Raw genomic sequence first — 16,594 nt, forward strand, 5'->3', positions numbered from 1 at the left:
GCAGACAGACAGATCAGAAAGTGTAAACACGTTAAAACTCGTCGTATAGTTAGACAATCGGACAGACAAGCAAAGTGTTTTCAAGGGGGTTTCATTGGGGGGTTCCGATCCCGGATCACTCTTATTGTTTTGTCAGATTCCCGCTAACACTATGTACGTAAGCAATTCTCATTTTTTTTGTGATTTCCCTGGTCCTGCTAGACCTCATTTCCCGTTTTCACGACAAAATAATTTGATTTTCACTTGTCACTCTTACAAAAAATCGTCAATACCGCGTCACGCTTCGACCCCAATGAGACACACTTTAGATATAGCTCTACTTCTAGACAAACAAGTACGCCAATATTCATACGTATACGCCGTAAAAAAGGTTATGTAACTTATCTATTGATAAAGACATCGTGCAATGTTATTCTCTTATATCGGCTGCTGTACTTCCTATGAACAATTATATTACAACCTCATTTTCGGTCGATTGAGGCAATAATGGCGTGAGTTAAATTGTACAAATGAAACCAGCTCTTTATACTATAAAACAAGAAGTATTGCTTATAATTAAAATTTGAGAGATGATTATCTTTTGAATGTAAAAAAAAATCAAAATACGTCGGGACCTTTTAAAGTCCTGTTGACGATACGGTATCGGATTTGTCATTGTTGAAGGTAATACTGTTATCAATTTATAGTATCGCCTCACTTAAATTATAGTTGGTTCACATGTTGTCATGTCAATAATGTTGTCTATCCTCTTACAGTACATGAAGCAATTTAGAACTTATGTTGGACGGAGATGCACCTGTATACTTCTATCTGATTTTCTTTTTTGCTGTACATCTGACAAAGCAATCTGATATAGAATCCTTTTTTATAGTTTTTTTTTTATTATGAAAAGGATCCTGTTCAAAGTTCGTTTCGTAAATGTTTAGCACAAATGTTTTTCAATTTTATGATTAACCATCTTATAATTTTTTATGATAGGTAACAACGCTTTGAAAAACACCTGCATATACTTGACAGCGAACTCGTGTACGGCGGGAATGAGTACACGACGTGGTTGCGATTAAAACTTAATTTAACGTTATTTAGCGCCATACTGACAGACGTCGTAAAAAATTAAGGTTTATGGCTTTTATCGAAAAAACAAGCACATGGACCCCATTTTTTTTCTTTTGCAAACAATCAAGTAGTGTTTCAAGAATACTCCGCCAAAATTTCAGGAAAAATTCAACGATCAAATTTTTTCTGCACTTCCGAAAAGACGCAAAAATATGGTCAATTTCTTTATTTCGGATATAGCACTCTAAATCCGGAACAAGATGATTTGATATAACCTTAAACTTATTTCAGCAGGTTGATGCCACGGATCAAGGGAATATTTTACAAAAAACCCGATGAAGTTATGACTTTTCGTTCAAAAGTATCGTTACTTTCTTTAAAAGTCATAATTTATGAAATTTCAGGGATTTTCTTCCAAATATGCAAATTTCAAACCAAATTATCTCGAAAAGTAAGTCATGAAGGTACTTTTTTCTTTGCATATTTGAAAAGTACACATTGAAATTGACCTTCTATCAAAATTTTAAGAAAAAATCAACGAGGGATCTCTACTGTATCGTATGCCCTTAACAACCACTCTACAAACGTGTATCCATTACCAATATACACATTTAAAAACGTTTGTACATCATCAACAACCCCTCTACAAACGTGTATCCATTATCAACTTACACACCTTTACAAACGTTTGTACATCATTATCATTCCCCTCTACAGACGTGTGTACATCATCAACAACCCCTCTACAAACGTGTATCCATTATCAACATACACCTTTACAAACGTTTGTACATCATCAACAACCCCTCTACAAACGTGTATCCATTATCAACATACACCTTTACATACAAACGTTTGTACATCATTAACATTCCCCTCTACAGACTAGTGTACATCATTAACAAACCCCTCTATAAACGTGTATCCATAATCAACATGCACCTTTACAAACGTTTGTACATCATTAACATTCCCCTCTACAACCGTTTGTACATCATTAACAACCCCTCCACAAACGTGTATCCATTATCAACATACACCTTTACAAACGTTTGTACATCATTAACATTCCCCTCTACAACCGTTTGTACATACTTAATATCGTCACTTTACAAACGTTTGTACATCATTAACATTACCCTCTACAACCGTTTGTACATACTTAATATCGTCACTTTACAAACGTTTCTACATAATCAACAAACCCTCTACAAACGTGTATCCATTATCAGCATACCCCTTTACAAACGCTTGTACACCATTTACATCCCCCTCTTCAAATGTTTGTATATAATATACATCGTCCCTCTACAAACGTTTGTACATAATCAACAAATCCCTCTACAAACGTGTATCCATTATCAACACACACCCTTTACAAACGTTTGTACATCATTCACATTCCGCTCTACACACGTTTGTACATAATCAACCTCGCATCTCTACAAACGTTTATAAGAAATCATAAACATCACCCATTACAAAAGTTTGTATATCAGCAACATACGCCTATACAAACGTTAGTACATCATCAACATCATCAATCTGCAATCGTTTGTACATCATCATCATACCTCTCTTAAAACGTGTGTCCATCATCATAATTCCCCTATACAAACGTTTATACATCAGCAACATCCCCCTCTACAAAAACATGTGTACATGATAAACATCGCCCCTCTACAAACGTTTGTACATAATAAACATCGCCCCTCTACAAACGTTTGTACATAATAAACATCGCCCCTCTAAAAACGTTTGTACATAATAAACATCACCCTCTACAAACGTTTGAACAAAATCAACCTCGCAGCTGTACAAACGTTTATAAGACATCATAAACATCTTCCATTACAAAAGTTTGTTTATCAGCAACATACGCATATACAAACGTTAGTACATCATCAACATCATCAATCTACAATCGTTTATACATCATCATCATACCTCTCTGAAAACGTGTGCCCATCATCATAATATCTCTATACAAACGTTTATACATCAGCAACATCCCCCTCTACAAAACATGTGTATACATGATAAACATCGCCCCTCTACAAACGCTTGTACATGATAAACATTTCCCCTCTACAAACGTTTGTACATAATAAACATCGCCCCTCTAAAAACTTTTGTACATAATCAACAAACCCCTCTACAAACGTGTATCCATATCAACATAACCCTTTACAAATCGTTTGTACATCATTATCATTGACATTTCCTCTCTAAAACGATTGTACATCTTTGACCTTTTTCCTCTTCCAACGATTGTGCATCATTCTAAAAACGTTATTTACATCATCCACATCCCCGTTTACCACAGTCGCCTGAAGATTTCATAATTATAGCGAACAAATGGGGGAAATAAAATATTTTTAGTAGTATTATATAGAATAATAGAGCTGTTATTCTATATAATACTACTAAAAATATTTTATTTCCCCCATTTGTTCGCAATAATTATGAAATCTTCAGGCGACTGTGCCTCTACACACGTTTGAACATCATCAGCACTTCCCACTACAAACGATTATACATCACCAACACACCGCCCTACACACGTTTGAATACCATCAACACACCGCCCTACACACGTTTGAATACCATCAACACACCGCCTTACACACGTTTGAATACCATCAACACACCGCCCTACACACGTTTGAATACCATCAACACACCGCCCTACACACGTTTGAATACCATCAAAACATCGCCCTACACACGTTTGAATACCATCAACACCTCCCCTGTACACACGTTTTTTACATCATCAACATTCCCCTCTACAAACGTTTATACATCATTGACATTTCCTCCCTAAAACGATTGTGTACATCAACATCCTTCCTTTACAAACATATGTCCATCATCAACATCCCCCTTTACAAACATTTATAAATCCTCAAAATCGTTCCTATTCAAATGTTTATACATCATTACATATATACCTCTCTACTAACGTTTGTAAATCATCAACACCCCCCCCCCTTCCCCCTCTACACACGTTTGAGAATCATCAACATCCTCCCTCTACACACGTTTGTACATCATCAACATACCCGTCTCTACACGCGTTTGTGTATCATCAATATCACTTCTCTACAAACGATTATACATCATCAATATCCCCCACTACAAAGATATATACATCATCATTCAACATCCCCCTCTAAAAACGAATATAAATCACCAACATCCCCCTCTACAAACGTATGTACATCATCAACACCTCTCTACACACGTTTGTACATCATCAAAAGCACTTCTCTACCAACGATCGTACATCATCAACATACCCCTCTCTACACACATTTGTACATCATCAAAAGCACTTCTCTACAAACGATCGTACATCATCAACATACCCCTCTCTACATACGTTTGTACATCATCAAAAGCACTTCTCTACAAACGATCGTACATCATAAACATACCCCTCTCTACATACGTTTGTACATCATCAAAAGCACTTCTCTACCAACGATCGTACATCATCAACATACCCCTCTCTACACACGTTTGTACATCATCAAAAGCACTTCTCTACCAACGATCGTACAGCATCAACATCATCCCTTTACAAACGTATGTACATCATCAACACCCCTCTACACACACTTGTACATAATCAAAAGCACTTCTCTACCAACGATCGTACATCATCAACACCCCTCTACACACATTTGTACATAATCAAAAGCACTTCTCTACCAACGATCGTACATCATCAACATCATCCCTTTACAAACGTATGTACATCATCAATATACACCCCTCTTCTGAGCCAGCAACCATTTGATTTTCTGGGGGGGGGGGGGAAGTTTGTTTCCAGTCTTTGAGGAAAAAAATAATTTGTTCCTGAGAAGAAAAAAAAAATGTGTTTCACCCTCAGCTGCCACTATATGTATTGCTAAAATTGAAAGAAAAAAAATATTTTCGAATTGTCGCGAAAAAAATAGATTGTTTTTCGCAACAGGCAAAACAAAATTTGTCCAGAAAAAAAATCCACGTTCATCTTAAACGCCACCCTCTACACAGTTTTGTTCGTTGTCAAAATCCCTCTTTACCCGCGAGTGTACAGCATGATTGCCATGATCATTTTCCTTTACAAAGAAGCCTAATAACCTATCTACTTTGGACTGAATACGAAAGCTGGACCATCTTCATTGACCAACAAGATACGTTCCTCCTTTACAAACGTTTGATGCTCAACCACATATCTACTTCAGGTCGAAAACGAACGTTTGTACATTTTGTACGCCGGCGTTTTAAAGTTGAGGATGATTTTGCTAAGGAAAAGTTTAAGCGAGGGCAACATATTTTTACAGTCGTCATCATATTTAACGGAACGATAAACACGCACAGGTTTCTTTTACATCTCTAATAATTTTTCATCTCGCAGTATCATATGTTGTCACATTTGTATGTGTGTTGCTTTTTAATCTAGTCAGCATTTTTGGCATATGTTGTTTTCTAATTTATTCGTAAAATTTAATATTCAGCTTTTTAAACAAGTCAGCGATTTTTGGTATCTATTATATACTGCTATATTCTTATACGTTACACTTCAGATTTTTAAAACAGGTCAGCGTTTTTGGCATCTGTTGTATACTGCTACGTTGCGCTTAAGATTTTCAAACTAGTCAGCCTTTTTGGCATCTGTTGTTTCATACTATTTAATCATTATACTCCGCGTTTAAGTTATCATTTACAGGCCTTCACTTGAAACACACAAAAGTTCCGCAGATTATCTCTGAAAGATGTATACAACATTTCTACTTGTGTTGATGCTGGTTGCTAGTTGTTCAGGTAAGAAATCTTTTTTCTATTTTGTTATCTTCAAAATAATCATACGAATATGCTATTACTCATAAACTTACACATTTTCACTCATCTAGTTGTTTTAATTGATAATTGAAAGATAAGAATCAATAAGTCCAAATTTTGTGACCAATTTGGTTTTCGTTTTATTTGAAATGTTCAAAAATTAATGACACTACTTGTCTCTTTGGCAATCATACCACATCTGTTCTTTCTATAATAGCTAGACTTATACTTATATATATACTTATACTGGACGTATCTTGTCTCCTGGTATCCTTCTTCTGTTGCGACGGAACGGTTACGTGAAATCATTGTTTAAGTCACAGTTGAATTTGGGGTTCTCTTTTAAAAAATAAATTCAACGATTGAGATAATAGAATGTAAAAAAAATAATTGCAGGTTAAAGTGTATAGCTGTTTAGTGTCTTTAAATATCAGCTCTATTTGTACTCGGATCGAAACAAGTAATAGCTCGCTGAAGCTCATATATTATCGGTTCCTTAATCTGATCTTTGAAAGGTCACTAGCTGTCAAATTCATGTTCACCGAATTGACTCAAATTCTTATATTTAATTGATAATCCAAATTTAAAAAAAGTGTGAAATATACAATTTATAGGGCATGGGTTATCGATAAGATGTAGCTTTGTTTCATGTGTATTTTAGTCTTAAAACTATCGAATTAACTATCGAGGCGACCTCCGAACACCTCGGATTGTCATATAAGCATGAATATCTGTCTGAATTTAAAGTGAAATCGTGCAATTAGATTTTTCTTGGTCTTTTTAATTTCATATCATAGATTAAAAATATGTATAAATCAACGTTTTTACCTGTATAAGCACGATGTTGTCTTGTCTTGTTGATGTTTACCATGATTTTGTCTTGTCGATACTGACCAGGATGTTGTTATGTCTATATTCAACAGGATGTTGTCTTGTCGATATTGAGCATCATGTTGTCTTTTCGTCGATTCGATATTGACCAGGGTGTTGTCTTGTCGATTTTGACTACAATATTGTCTTGTCTTTTCGATACTAATTATGATGTTGTCTTGTCGGTAATAACAGTGAACATGAATGGCAACTTTCTTTCAAATAAATTGACCATGATGTTGTCTTGTCAATATTGACAAGTATGTTGTCTTGTCGGTATTGACCATGATGTTGTCTTGTCGGTATTGACCATGATGTTGTCTTGTCGAAATTGACCATGATGTTGTCTTATCTATATTGACCATGATGTTGTCTTATCTATACTGACCATGATGTTGTCTTGTCGATATTGACCAGGATGTTGTCTTGTCGGTATTAACCAGGGTGTTGTCCTGTCGATATTGATCAGGATGTTGTCTTATCTGTATTGACCATGATGTTGTCTTATCTATATTGACCAGGATGTTGTCTTATCTATACTGACCATGATGTTGTCTTGTCGAAATTGACCAGGATGTTGTCTTATCTATATTGACCATGATGTTGTCTTATCTGTATTGACCATGATGTTGTCTTGTCGATATTGACCAGGATGTTGTCTTGTCGGTATTAACCAGGGTGTTGTCCTGTCGATATTGATCAGGATGTTGTCTTATCTGTATTGACCATGATGTTGTCTTATCTATATTGACCATGATGTTGTCTTATCTATATTGACCATGATGTTGTCTTGTCGATATTGACCAGGATGTTGTCTTGTCGGTATTAACCAGGGTGTTGTCCTGTCGATATTGATCAGGATGTTGTCTTATCTGTATTGACCAGGATGTTGTCTTGTCGATATTGACCAGGATGTTGTCTTGTCGATATTGACCAGGATGTTGTCTTATCTATACTGACCATGATGTTGTCTTGTCGATATTGATCAGGATGTTGTCTTATCTATATTGACCAGGATGTTGTCATATCTATATTGACCAGGATGTTGTCTTGTCGGTATTGACCAGGATGTTGTCTTATCTATATTGACCAGGATGTTGTCTTATCTATATTGACCAGGATGTTGTCTTATCTATATTGACCAGGATGTTGTCTTATCTATATTGACCAGGATGTTGTCATATCTATATTGACCAGGATGTTGTCTTGTCGATATTGACCAGGATGTTGTCTTATCTATATTGACCAGGATGTTGTCTTATCTATATTGACCAGGATGTTGTCTTATCTATATTGACCATGATGTTGTCTTATCTATATTGACCATGATGTTGTCTTATCTATATTGACCATGATGTTGTCTTGTCGATATTGACCAGGATGTTGTCTTGTCGGTATTAACCAGGGTGTTGTCCTGTCGATATTGATCAGGATGTTGTCTTATCTGTATTGACCAGGATGTTGTCTTGTCGATATTGACCAGGATGTTGTCTTGTCGATATTGACCAGGATGTTGTCTTATCTATATTGACCAGGATGTTGTCTTATCTATATTGACCAGGATGTTGTCTTATCTATATTGACCATGATGTTGTCTTATCTATATTGACCAGGATGTTGTCTTATCTATATTGACCAGGATGTTGTCTTGTCGATATTGACCAGGATGTTGTCTTGTCGGTATTAACCAGGGTGTTGTCCTGTCGATATTGATCAGGATGTTGTCTTATCTGTATTGACCATGATGTTGTCTTATCTATATTGACCATGATGTTGTCTTATCTATATTGACCAGGATGTTGTCTTGTCGGTATTAACCAGGGTGTTGTCCTGTCGATATTGATCAGGATGTTGTCTTGTCGGTATTGACCATGATGTTGTCTTGTCGGTATTGACCATGATGTTGTCTTGTCGAAATTGACCATGATGTTGTCTTATCTATATTGACCAAGATGTTGTCTTGTCGATATTGATCAGGATGTTGTCTTCTCGGTATTGACCAGGGTGTTGTCCTGTCGATATTGATCAGGATGATGTCCTGTCGATATTGACCAGGATGGTGTCTTATATATACAGACCAGGGTGTTGACTTGTCGATATTGACCATGATGTTGTCATATCTATATTGATCAGGATGTTGTCTTGTCGGTATTGACTATTATAATGAATTGTCGATATTGACCATGATGTTGTCTTGTCGAAATTGACCATGATGTTGTCTTATCTATACTGACCATGATGTTGTCTTATCTATACTGACCATGATGTTGTCTTGTCGACATTGACCATGATATTGTCTTATCTATACTGACCATGATGTTGTCTTGTCGACATTGACCATGATATTGTCATATCTATACTGACCATGATGTTGTCTTGTCGATATTGACCATGATGTTGTCTTATCTATACTGACCATGATGTTGTCTTATCTATACTGACCATGATGTTGTCTTATCTGTATTGACCATGATGTTGTCCTGTCGATATTGATCAGGATGTTGTCTTATCTATACTGACCATGATGTTGTCTTATCTGTATTGACCATGATGTTGTCTTATCTATATTGACCATGATGTTGTCTTATCTATACTGACCATGATGTTGTCTTGTCGATATTGACCAGGATGTTGTCTTATCTATACTGACCATGATGTTGTCTTGTCGATATTGACCAGGATGTTGTCTTATCTATACTGACCATGATGTTGTCTTATCTATACTGACCATGATGTTGTCTTGTCGATATTGACCAGGATGTTGTCTTATCTATACTGACCATGATGTTGTCTTGTCGATATTGACCAGGATGTTGTCTTATCTATACTGACCATGATGTTGTCTTGTCGATATTGACCAGGATGTTGTCTTATCTATACTGACCAGGGTGTTGTCTTGTCGACATTGACCATGATATTGTCATATCTATATTGACCATGATGTTGTCATATCTATATTTATCAGGATGTTGTCTTGTCGGTATTGACTATTATAATGATTTGTCGATATTGACCAGGATGTAATCTTGGGACAGTAGAATCAATAGTGCTTTAGCAATGGTGTTGTCTTGTTGGTATTAATCATGATGTTGTCTTGTCGATATTGACCAGGGTGTTGTCTTGTCAATATTGATCATGATTTTGTCATGTCGATATTGACTACGATATTGTCTAGTCGGTCGATACTCATGATGATGATGTCTTGTCGATATTGACTATAATGTTGTCTTGTCGAAATTGACCAGTATGGGGTTTTGGGACAGTAGAATCAATACTGCGTTCGTGAAGATAGTGTCAGTCATATACATTTTCCATTTGCCTGTATTTACCACGGCGATTTTTTTTGTAAGTGACTTAGATATTACTATAATGTGTTGATATAACTAGTTTCTTTACTTTTGCAGGAAATGGTGGAGACACTAGATGCACAAAAGCAAATGGTTTTTGTTTCGACATGAATCAAGAGACTTGCCGCACCACTGAAAGTCCAAACTTGTGTTGTGGGGCACAACGATCTTGCTGTATAAACGACTGTCAAAGTAAAATTGTTATAAATTTTATTCATTTTGCATACCCTATCATCATCTATCAAATTACCATTGACAAATCAAACTTTTCTAGTAACCATTGATCCTCCCACAGTGCGTCTACATAAACGTATGTATAACCCTTGATCCTAATTTACCACGCTTCTAAATAAAACTATGCAAAACACTGGATCCTTATACCACGCATTTAAATAAACGTTTGTATAACCTTTGATCCTTTTACCACGCGTCTAGATAAAACTATGAATAACTCTTGTTCATTATACCACGCTTCTAAATAAAAGGTGTACAACCTTAATTCTTATAGGCATACAGCGCTTCTAAATGAAAGTTTGTTTAACCCTTGATCCTTATAGGCATACCGCGTTTCTTAATAAAACGATGCTTAGCAATTGATCCTAATGGCCCTACCTCGTTCTAAATTAAAATATGATTAACCATTGATCCTTATACCGCGCTTCTAAAGTAAAGTATGCACAACCCTTGATCCTTATTCCGGATTAATAGTCCTTCGAAACTAGATTTGATAAACAATTCCGATTAATAGTCCTTTGCCACTAGATTTGATAAACAATTCGGATTAATAGTCCAATGAAACTAGGTTTGATAGATAAATCGCAATAATTATCCATTGACTTTATAGTTGATAAACAATTCGAATTTATAGTCAATTGAAACTAGATTTGATAACAAACCCATGCTCGAGTAAACCAGTAAATTACGTTGTCAGTTCAATGTTCTTTTTTTAACATTTTAGTTCTTGAATAAACTTTTAAAAATATTAATATGATAACTATACTATAGTAGGTTAACAGAGTTTTTTTTAAATTTTAATTGACAGATGATGTTGCTTGCACGTGTGAAGATGAATGTTCCGAGGGTAGCTCTCAAAGTGGAACCTGTTGCGATGGTAAAAAATGTTGTAGAGACACATGTAATGGTACGTTAATTTTAATATCCTTCACTAGACTGAAACAAATCACAATCGTTTTGAAATATGTATACACACACATACACACACACACACACACACACAAACACACACACATCTTTATATTGTTTATAACTATTGTGGATACATGTGTAAATGTCAGAACGACATGCAGATATTAAATGAACTTCCAAGTTATGTATGACGTATCAGTATGATAGACCTCTGCCTCTATACATTCGATTGAAGCGTGGTTAAGAGTTTTAACATGATATATCTCTAGCTATGTATGCATGTTGTCAACTTACACATATGCATACATGCAAAGTATAAGACCTGATGCGCCGACAGGGTTATGCTCATTGTTAAAGGACGCATTTCGTACGACTGGCACCGCTAACAAGAAGATCTCTTACAATAATATGTCCTTAACTTCCTGACCAAGACTTTTTTTTTGTTATCTATGTACGATAGTCTAAGTAAAGCTATATATTCAAATTGCAGATGATTGGTGTGCAGATGCAGGAGGAGTATGTGACAGCTCATGTGGAGGACAAACCCCTCATCAAGTAGGCGATTGTTGTGGTGGAAATAAGTGCTGTAACCGTAAGCTATACTATACATGATAAGAAGAGAGAGAGAGAGAGAGAGAGAGAGAGGGGGTAGAGCGAACAAAAATGAAACATTGAAATATAAGAAGATAAAAATTCTATATACTTCATGATTATGTTATTAACGAAAAAATGACTGTATCTTTATAATTTTATTTAATACTTTATTTCTTTTAATGGTTCAAAGGTTTAGGTGCCAACCGCTGCGGTCCCACCTGAAAAGAATATTAAATGTAAAGAGAGCAATTTAAGTGTGATTTTGATTATGAAATGAGATGGTAGATTTTAAATTATTTTTGTACCGACAGGCTGCATACAGAGGCAATTCAGTTGTAGCTACTTAAAACGTTAAGGTTCTTTGAATGCAGAATGAAAGCAAATTCAAAATTTACGAAGTGATTGTAAATATCACATGTAGACCTATGGTGGAATGTATGAGTATGGTATTATTCCATTCCGGCTGTTTGACATCTTTAACATCTTACTTGTTAGATTAATGAAGCGTTGTATACGTGATTGTTCATGTACATGGGGTGACCGTACATGGGTGCAATGTGTATCCTTTCAGGACTTCTTATCATTTTTCACTTTTTGTCAATTATATTTAGAACTTAAACAAAAGTAAATAGACCTTCATATAGCTAGATTGTTAAAGATTAATCTCTATACCAATGTTATTGGGTTGGTTGAGAAATAAAGATATACTTACTAATACTATTATAACTAAACACGCAGTATATATTGTATAAAAAAGTAACGGGCACACGTGGTATATGTTATACTAAAAGTCACCAGATGATGTGTTTATTATGAAGAAAAAACAACAAAAGGCACAGACATGTAAAACTTTTAAAATTCAATGTACGAAATATGATTTTTTTCTACACAAGATCAAAAGAACAACTGATTATTTTTGCCATTAAACATTAGCATCATGACAGAGTTAGCATTCACTTCAAATGCAATTGACTTTATATATTATAGAGGATCAACCATGTGAGGAACTTGGTGGAACTTGCCAATTTGCAAGTGAAGACAATTGTAATGGTGGATTTTTAAATGGATTTTGTGCGACACCAAATCACAAATGCTGTAAACTCTGTAAGTATCGTTAATAATATTCTGAATATTAATATGTATGTCTTGTATTCTTTGAATTATATACTTTTATGAATAAAATTAAAAATTATGATATTCATATTAGGCACATTTAGCTTTTTTAGTTTGATATAATTTAGTAGATGAGAGAAATGACTTAAACATGTTACAGTTAAAATATTAAAGCATGCAATCCAAGAGTTTAAATGCTTTGCTTGCCAACATTGTTTGGTTGCTTGTTCATGCATTGTAATTAAGATTGACACATTAATGCAATGGGTAGGTGGATGCTTTAATATTTTAGCTGTAAGCAAATCAATCTTCTTTTTTGATACTTCAGTTACTTATTCAAATAATAATAGTATTCATTAATTTGTCAGGGCCTACATCTTATATAATGGGCGTTTATCATTTTGAAAAATTCATATCGTTTTTACCATATTTCGTATTTTAAAGGCATTTTTTCATTTATTGAAAACTTTCTTCAGTATAATGAAATTTCGATCTTCATAACTGTACGTTAGTATTAAGATTGACAAAAAGAAGCTCCCTTTGATTTTTTTTTTTATTTGTCATTCATGACGTGTAACATTACTAGTAAAGTATTGATCAGTATTCAATAGTAGTATTTCCATAGTTAGATGCAACATGTGACTTGTAAACAGAAGGTATTTTAAAACGAACAATATTACTCTTATTGGAATTGACATTCAAAATGAACGAATGTAGACTATTTTGATTTAGAAAATTATCTAGATTTTAATTCCAGTTATGGGTCTTTTAACACTACATTTGCCGCAATTTTTTTTAAAGAGAAAGTTATTTAAATATCAGAGTCTATATAAACTAACTAGAAATTGCAAGAAGCTGAGATCGATATAAACAGTATAGTTTAACCTTAAGATGTGTTAAGATAATGGTCTAAAAGGTATAATCATAGTGCAATCAATAACCATTGCAGTGTATATTGAGGTTCTTGCTCTGAGTCTTGTGCTTATAGTTGAATAATAGAATTTCAAATTTATTTAACATGACATGTTAGGTTAGATAACATTTTTTTAACATATAATTATCTTCGAAATCTTGCATTTCTTTGGGGAAAAAAACATAATTGTTACTTAAGTACGATGAAAATAATTCAAATAAGTTGTATGAGTCCAAAATTGATGTCAAAAATCATTTTCCATTTCATGATTAAAAAATAAAGAAATAAATATTATGTCAACTATGGAGAGTTAATACCTCTTGTGGAGATTTAAGTGAATATTATTACTATATTTACAGGTGGACATGAATGTGGGGGAACGTGCAAACCGAGTAATCAGTGTGCTGGAACAGACATGGGTCAAAGCTCATGTTGTAAGAACAATAAATGTTGCGTGGAATAAAATCCACTGTCAAAAGGTAAAACCATGTTTGAAAAATACCAACAAGTTATGTCTTCTAAAATAAAGTGCTCTTTCATATGTTTGTTCATTGTACAAGAATAAAATGTTGCAAAATTTCACAAATAAAGATACTCGGGTTGAATCAGTACTTCCTATATATAATTTAGAACATTATGAATGAGCAGCTAACGTAAGCATTCACTTGTATTTTATTCAGGTTGTATGTGAGCAAATAAAATATATTTTAACAGAGCTTTGTTGCATCCTGGCAATGTCAGTTTCAGATAAATTTTGTTTTAATCAGAGAGGTTTTTCATAAAGTGTGCTTTATCCTCTCGAAAACAAGAATATGCTGTTCTTTTTTAAAACGAAATTGGATCAATTCTTATTTCTCCCCTGTAATGGCTGCACCCACAAATAAACATTTTTAGTAGCAGAATTTGAAATATTTCACAGTTTAGGGGGATGTAGAGTGGTCCAAAATTGTAGATATGACCATTACTAGATATGTAACCTGTTGGTGACCTTCTGCTGTTGTCTTTTCTAAGGTCGTGTTGTTGTCTCTTTGAAACATTCCCCATTTCCATTCGTAATTTTAACATATAAACAAATATAAGGTCTCGACATTACGTTAGAGCGAAATAATTCACATATATGTATGAATTTCCAAAAGAACGTAACAAATCTATGAATGATAAGGATTTCTCTTTGGCAAACGTACGTCATATGGATAGATATTGAAAGATGCATCATCTATACCATGTCAAAGAAACAATAAACACTTAAAAGCTATAGAGTCATGTCATATAAAACGACAAAGACATAGTTATCTGAAACAGTTGCATCATACATTGATGAAGACATTTTATATATCTAAATCCAAAACATTAAGATTTCAAAAGCACCAATGAATGTTATAATATAATAAAGTATCAACTCAAACTTTTTCGATTTATTTTGTAGATGAAGAACCAAGAAAAAAAAAGACATTCCATGAAGAGTAAATCGAAGATAAATATGAAGAATAAACTATCACAAAACTGAGTGTATCTCTTTCTTTATATAAATATAATTCACTGCAGTCACTGTACCGATGAATCATTAATATATAGGTTCAGGTACTTCGATATTTTTTTTCTATGTTACAATAGTTTGAGTTCTTTATCATCATAAGTACACCTGACTCAAAGGTCAAAGTGAGCTTTTCTTATCAATTGGCCCTCGCACAATAATATGTTCTGCCTGCACCATGTTGACCAATTTATAATATACGTGAGGAACAACTGACATTTCCAATTCATTTGCTTGTGTATGTGGTGCTGTTATTTTTATTCACTCTGTTGAACCATAAATTTGCATAATCTATGATTTTGTATCGGCGGGTATATTTTTAACACCTGTTGAGGGGGATGCGAAAAAAACCAAATATCTTTCCCTGTTAAACTTAAAAAAGGAATACTAAATTAAATACTGCATTTGAATAGTAAGCTTATCCAGATATCGAATATGCAACTACTTAGTAATAGATATCTTGAGAACATAACACTTGCAGGAAATACATATTAGTTTCGGTTTGGAGATGTTTCAGTGCCCAAATTAAACCTGCATGCAATCACTGAAATGGCTCACTAGGTGTACGATATTGAGCAGTTATCACATTTTTTCTGAATAGACAATCATGACATGACACAACATTAACAGTAACAATTTTCTCCATTTTAAGAATTATTTTTTCTCCCTCAAATGATCTAACGTATCTTTAATTACACTATGACTACCCAACCGGGAGTTATAACTCATAGCATATTTTTGAGAAAGGGAGAGAATGCTGTCTTCCAATGAGAGATATCATGTGTATATTCGTTATCATTTCGTTGCTCCTTTTAACTTGTGTCGTGTTTTTACCCCTGTTACACAGATTATCATTACTTTAGGCCACACCAATTTGGTTCCTAGTTCTTTTGATTTTCGAGCTTCTCGATTTGCGAAATTGACTTAAAAAAATAAAAAATACCACTTCCGCAAATTTGTAATCTACATGCCGCTCCAAAATAAGTTTTTCCGTAAATATTATGCAAAAGGTAAAGTATATGATGACCACAAACACGTCAATTTTTATAAGAACCATCGTCATCCCGATCATTTTTTAACAAGCATAGATTTACTCATCTGCAATGAAATAATCCCCATGAACTTTTAAAAAAAATCACAAATGAATTTGATTTTGAAGGAAACCTTATTTTCCCCTGTAAATATTTA

General features: G+C 34.2%; 1 protein-coding gene across 1 annotated transcript; it reads left to right on the forward strand.

Moving 5' to 3' along the window:
* Window positions 1-5,641: 5,641 nt before the first annotated feature.
* LOC134704977 (keratin-associated protein 5-4-like) lies at window positions 5,642-15,379 on the forward strand. The gene is made up of 7 exons (XM_063563756.1): window positions 5,642-5,871; window positions 10,164-10,298; window positions 11,149-11,247; window positions 11,743-11,844; window positions 12,834-12,950; window positions 14,232-14,351; window positions 15,299-15,379. Exons 1-6 carry the CDS (start codon window positions 5,823-5,825, stop codon window positions 14,333-14,335), a joined length of 606 nt encoding a protein of 201 aa, XP_063419826.1. The 5' UTR covers window positions 5,642-5,822; the 3' UTR covers window positions 14,336-14,351; window positions 15,299-15,379.
* Window positions 15,380-16,594: the final 1,215 nt, after the last annotated feature.

The sequence above is a fragment of the Mytilus trossulus genome, chromosome 2, assembly GCF_036588685.1.
Source record: "Mytilus trossulus isolate FHL-02 chromosome 2, PNRI_Mtr1.1.1.hap1, whole genome shotgun sequence".
In the NCBI taxonomy this organism is placed as follows: Eukaryota; Metazoa; Mollusca; class Bivalvia; order Mytilida; family Mytilidae; genus Mytilus; species Mytilus trossulus.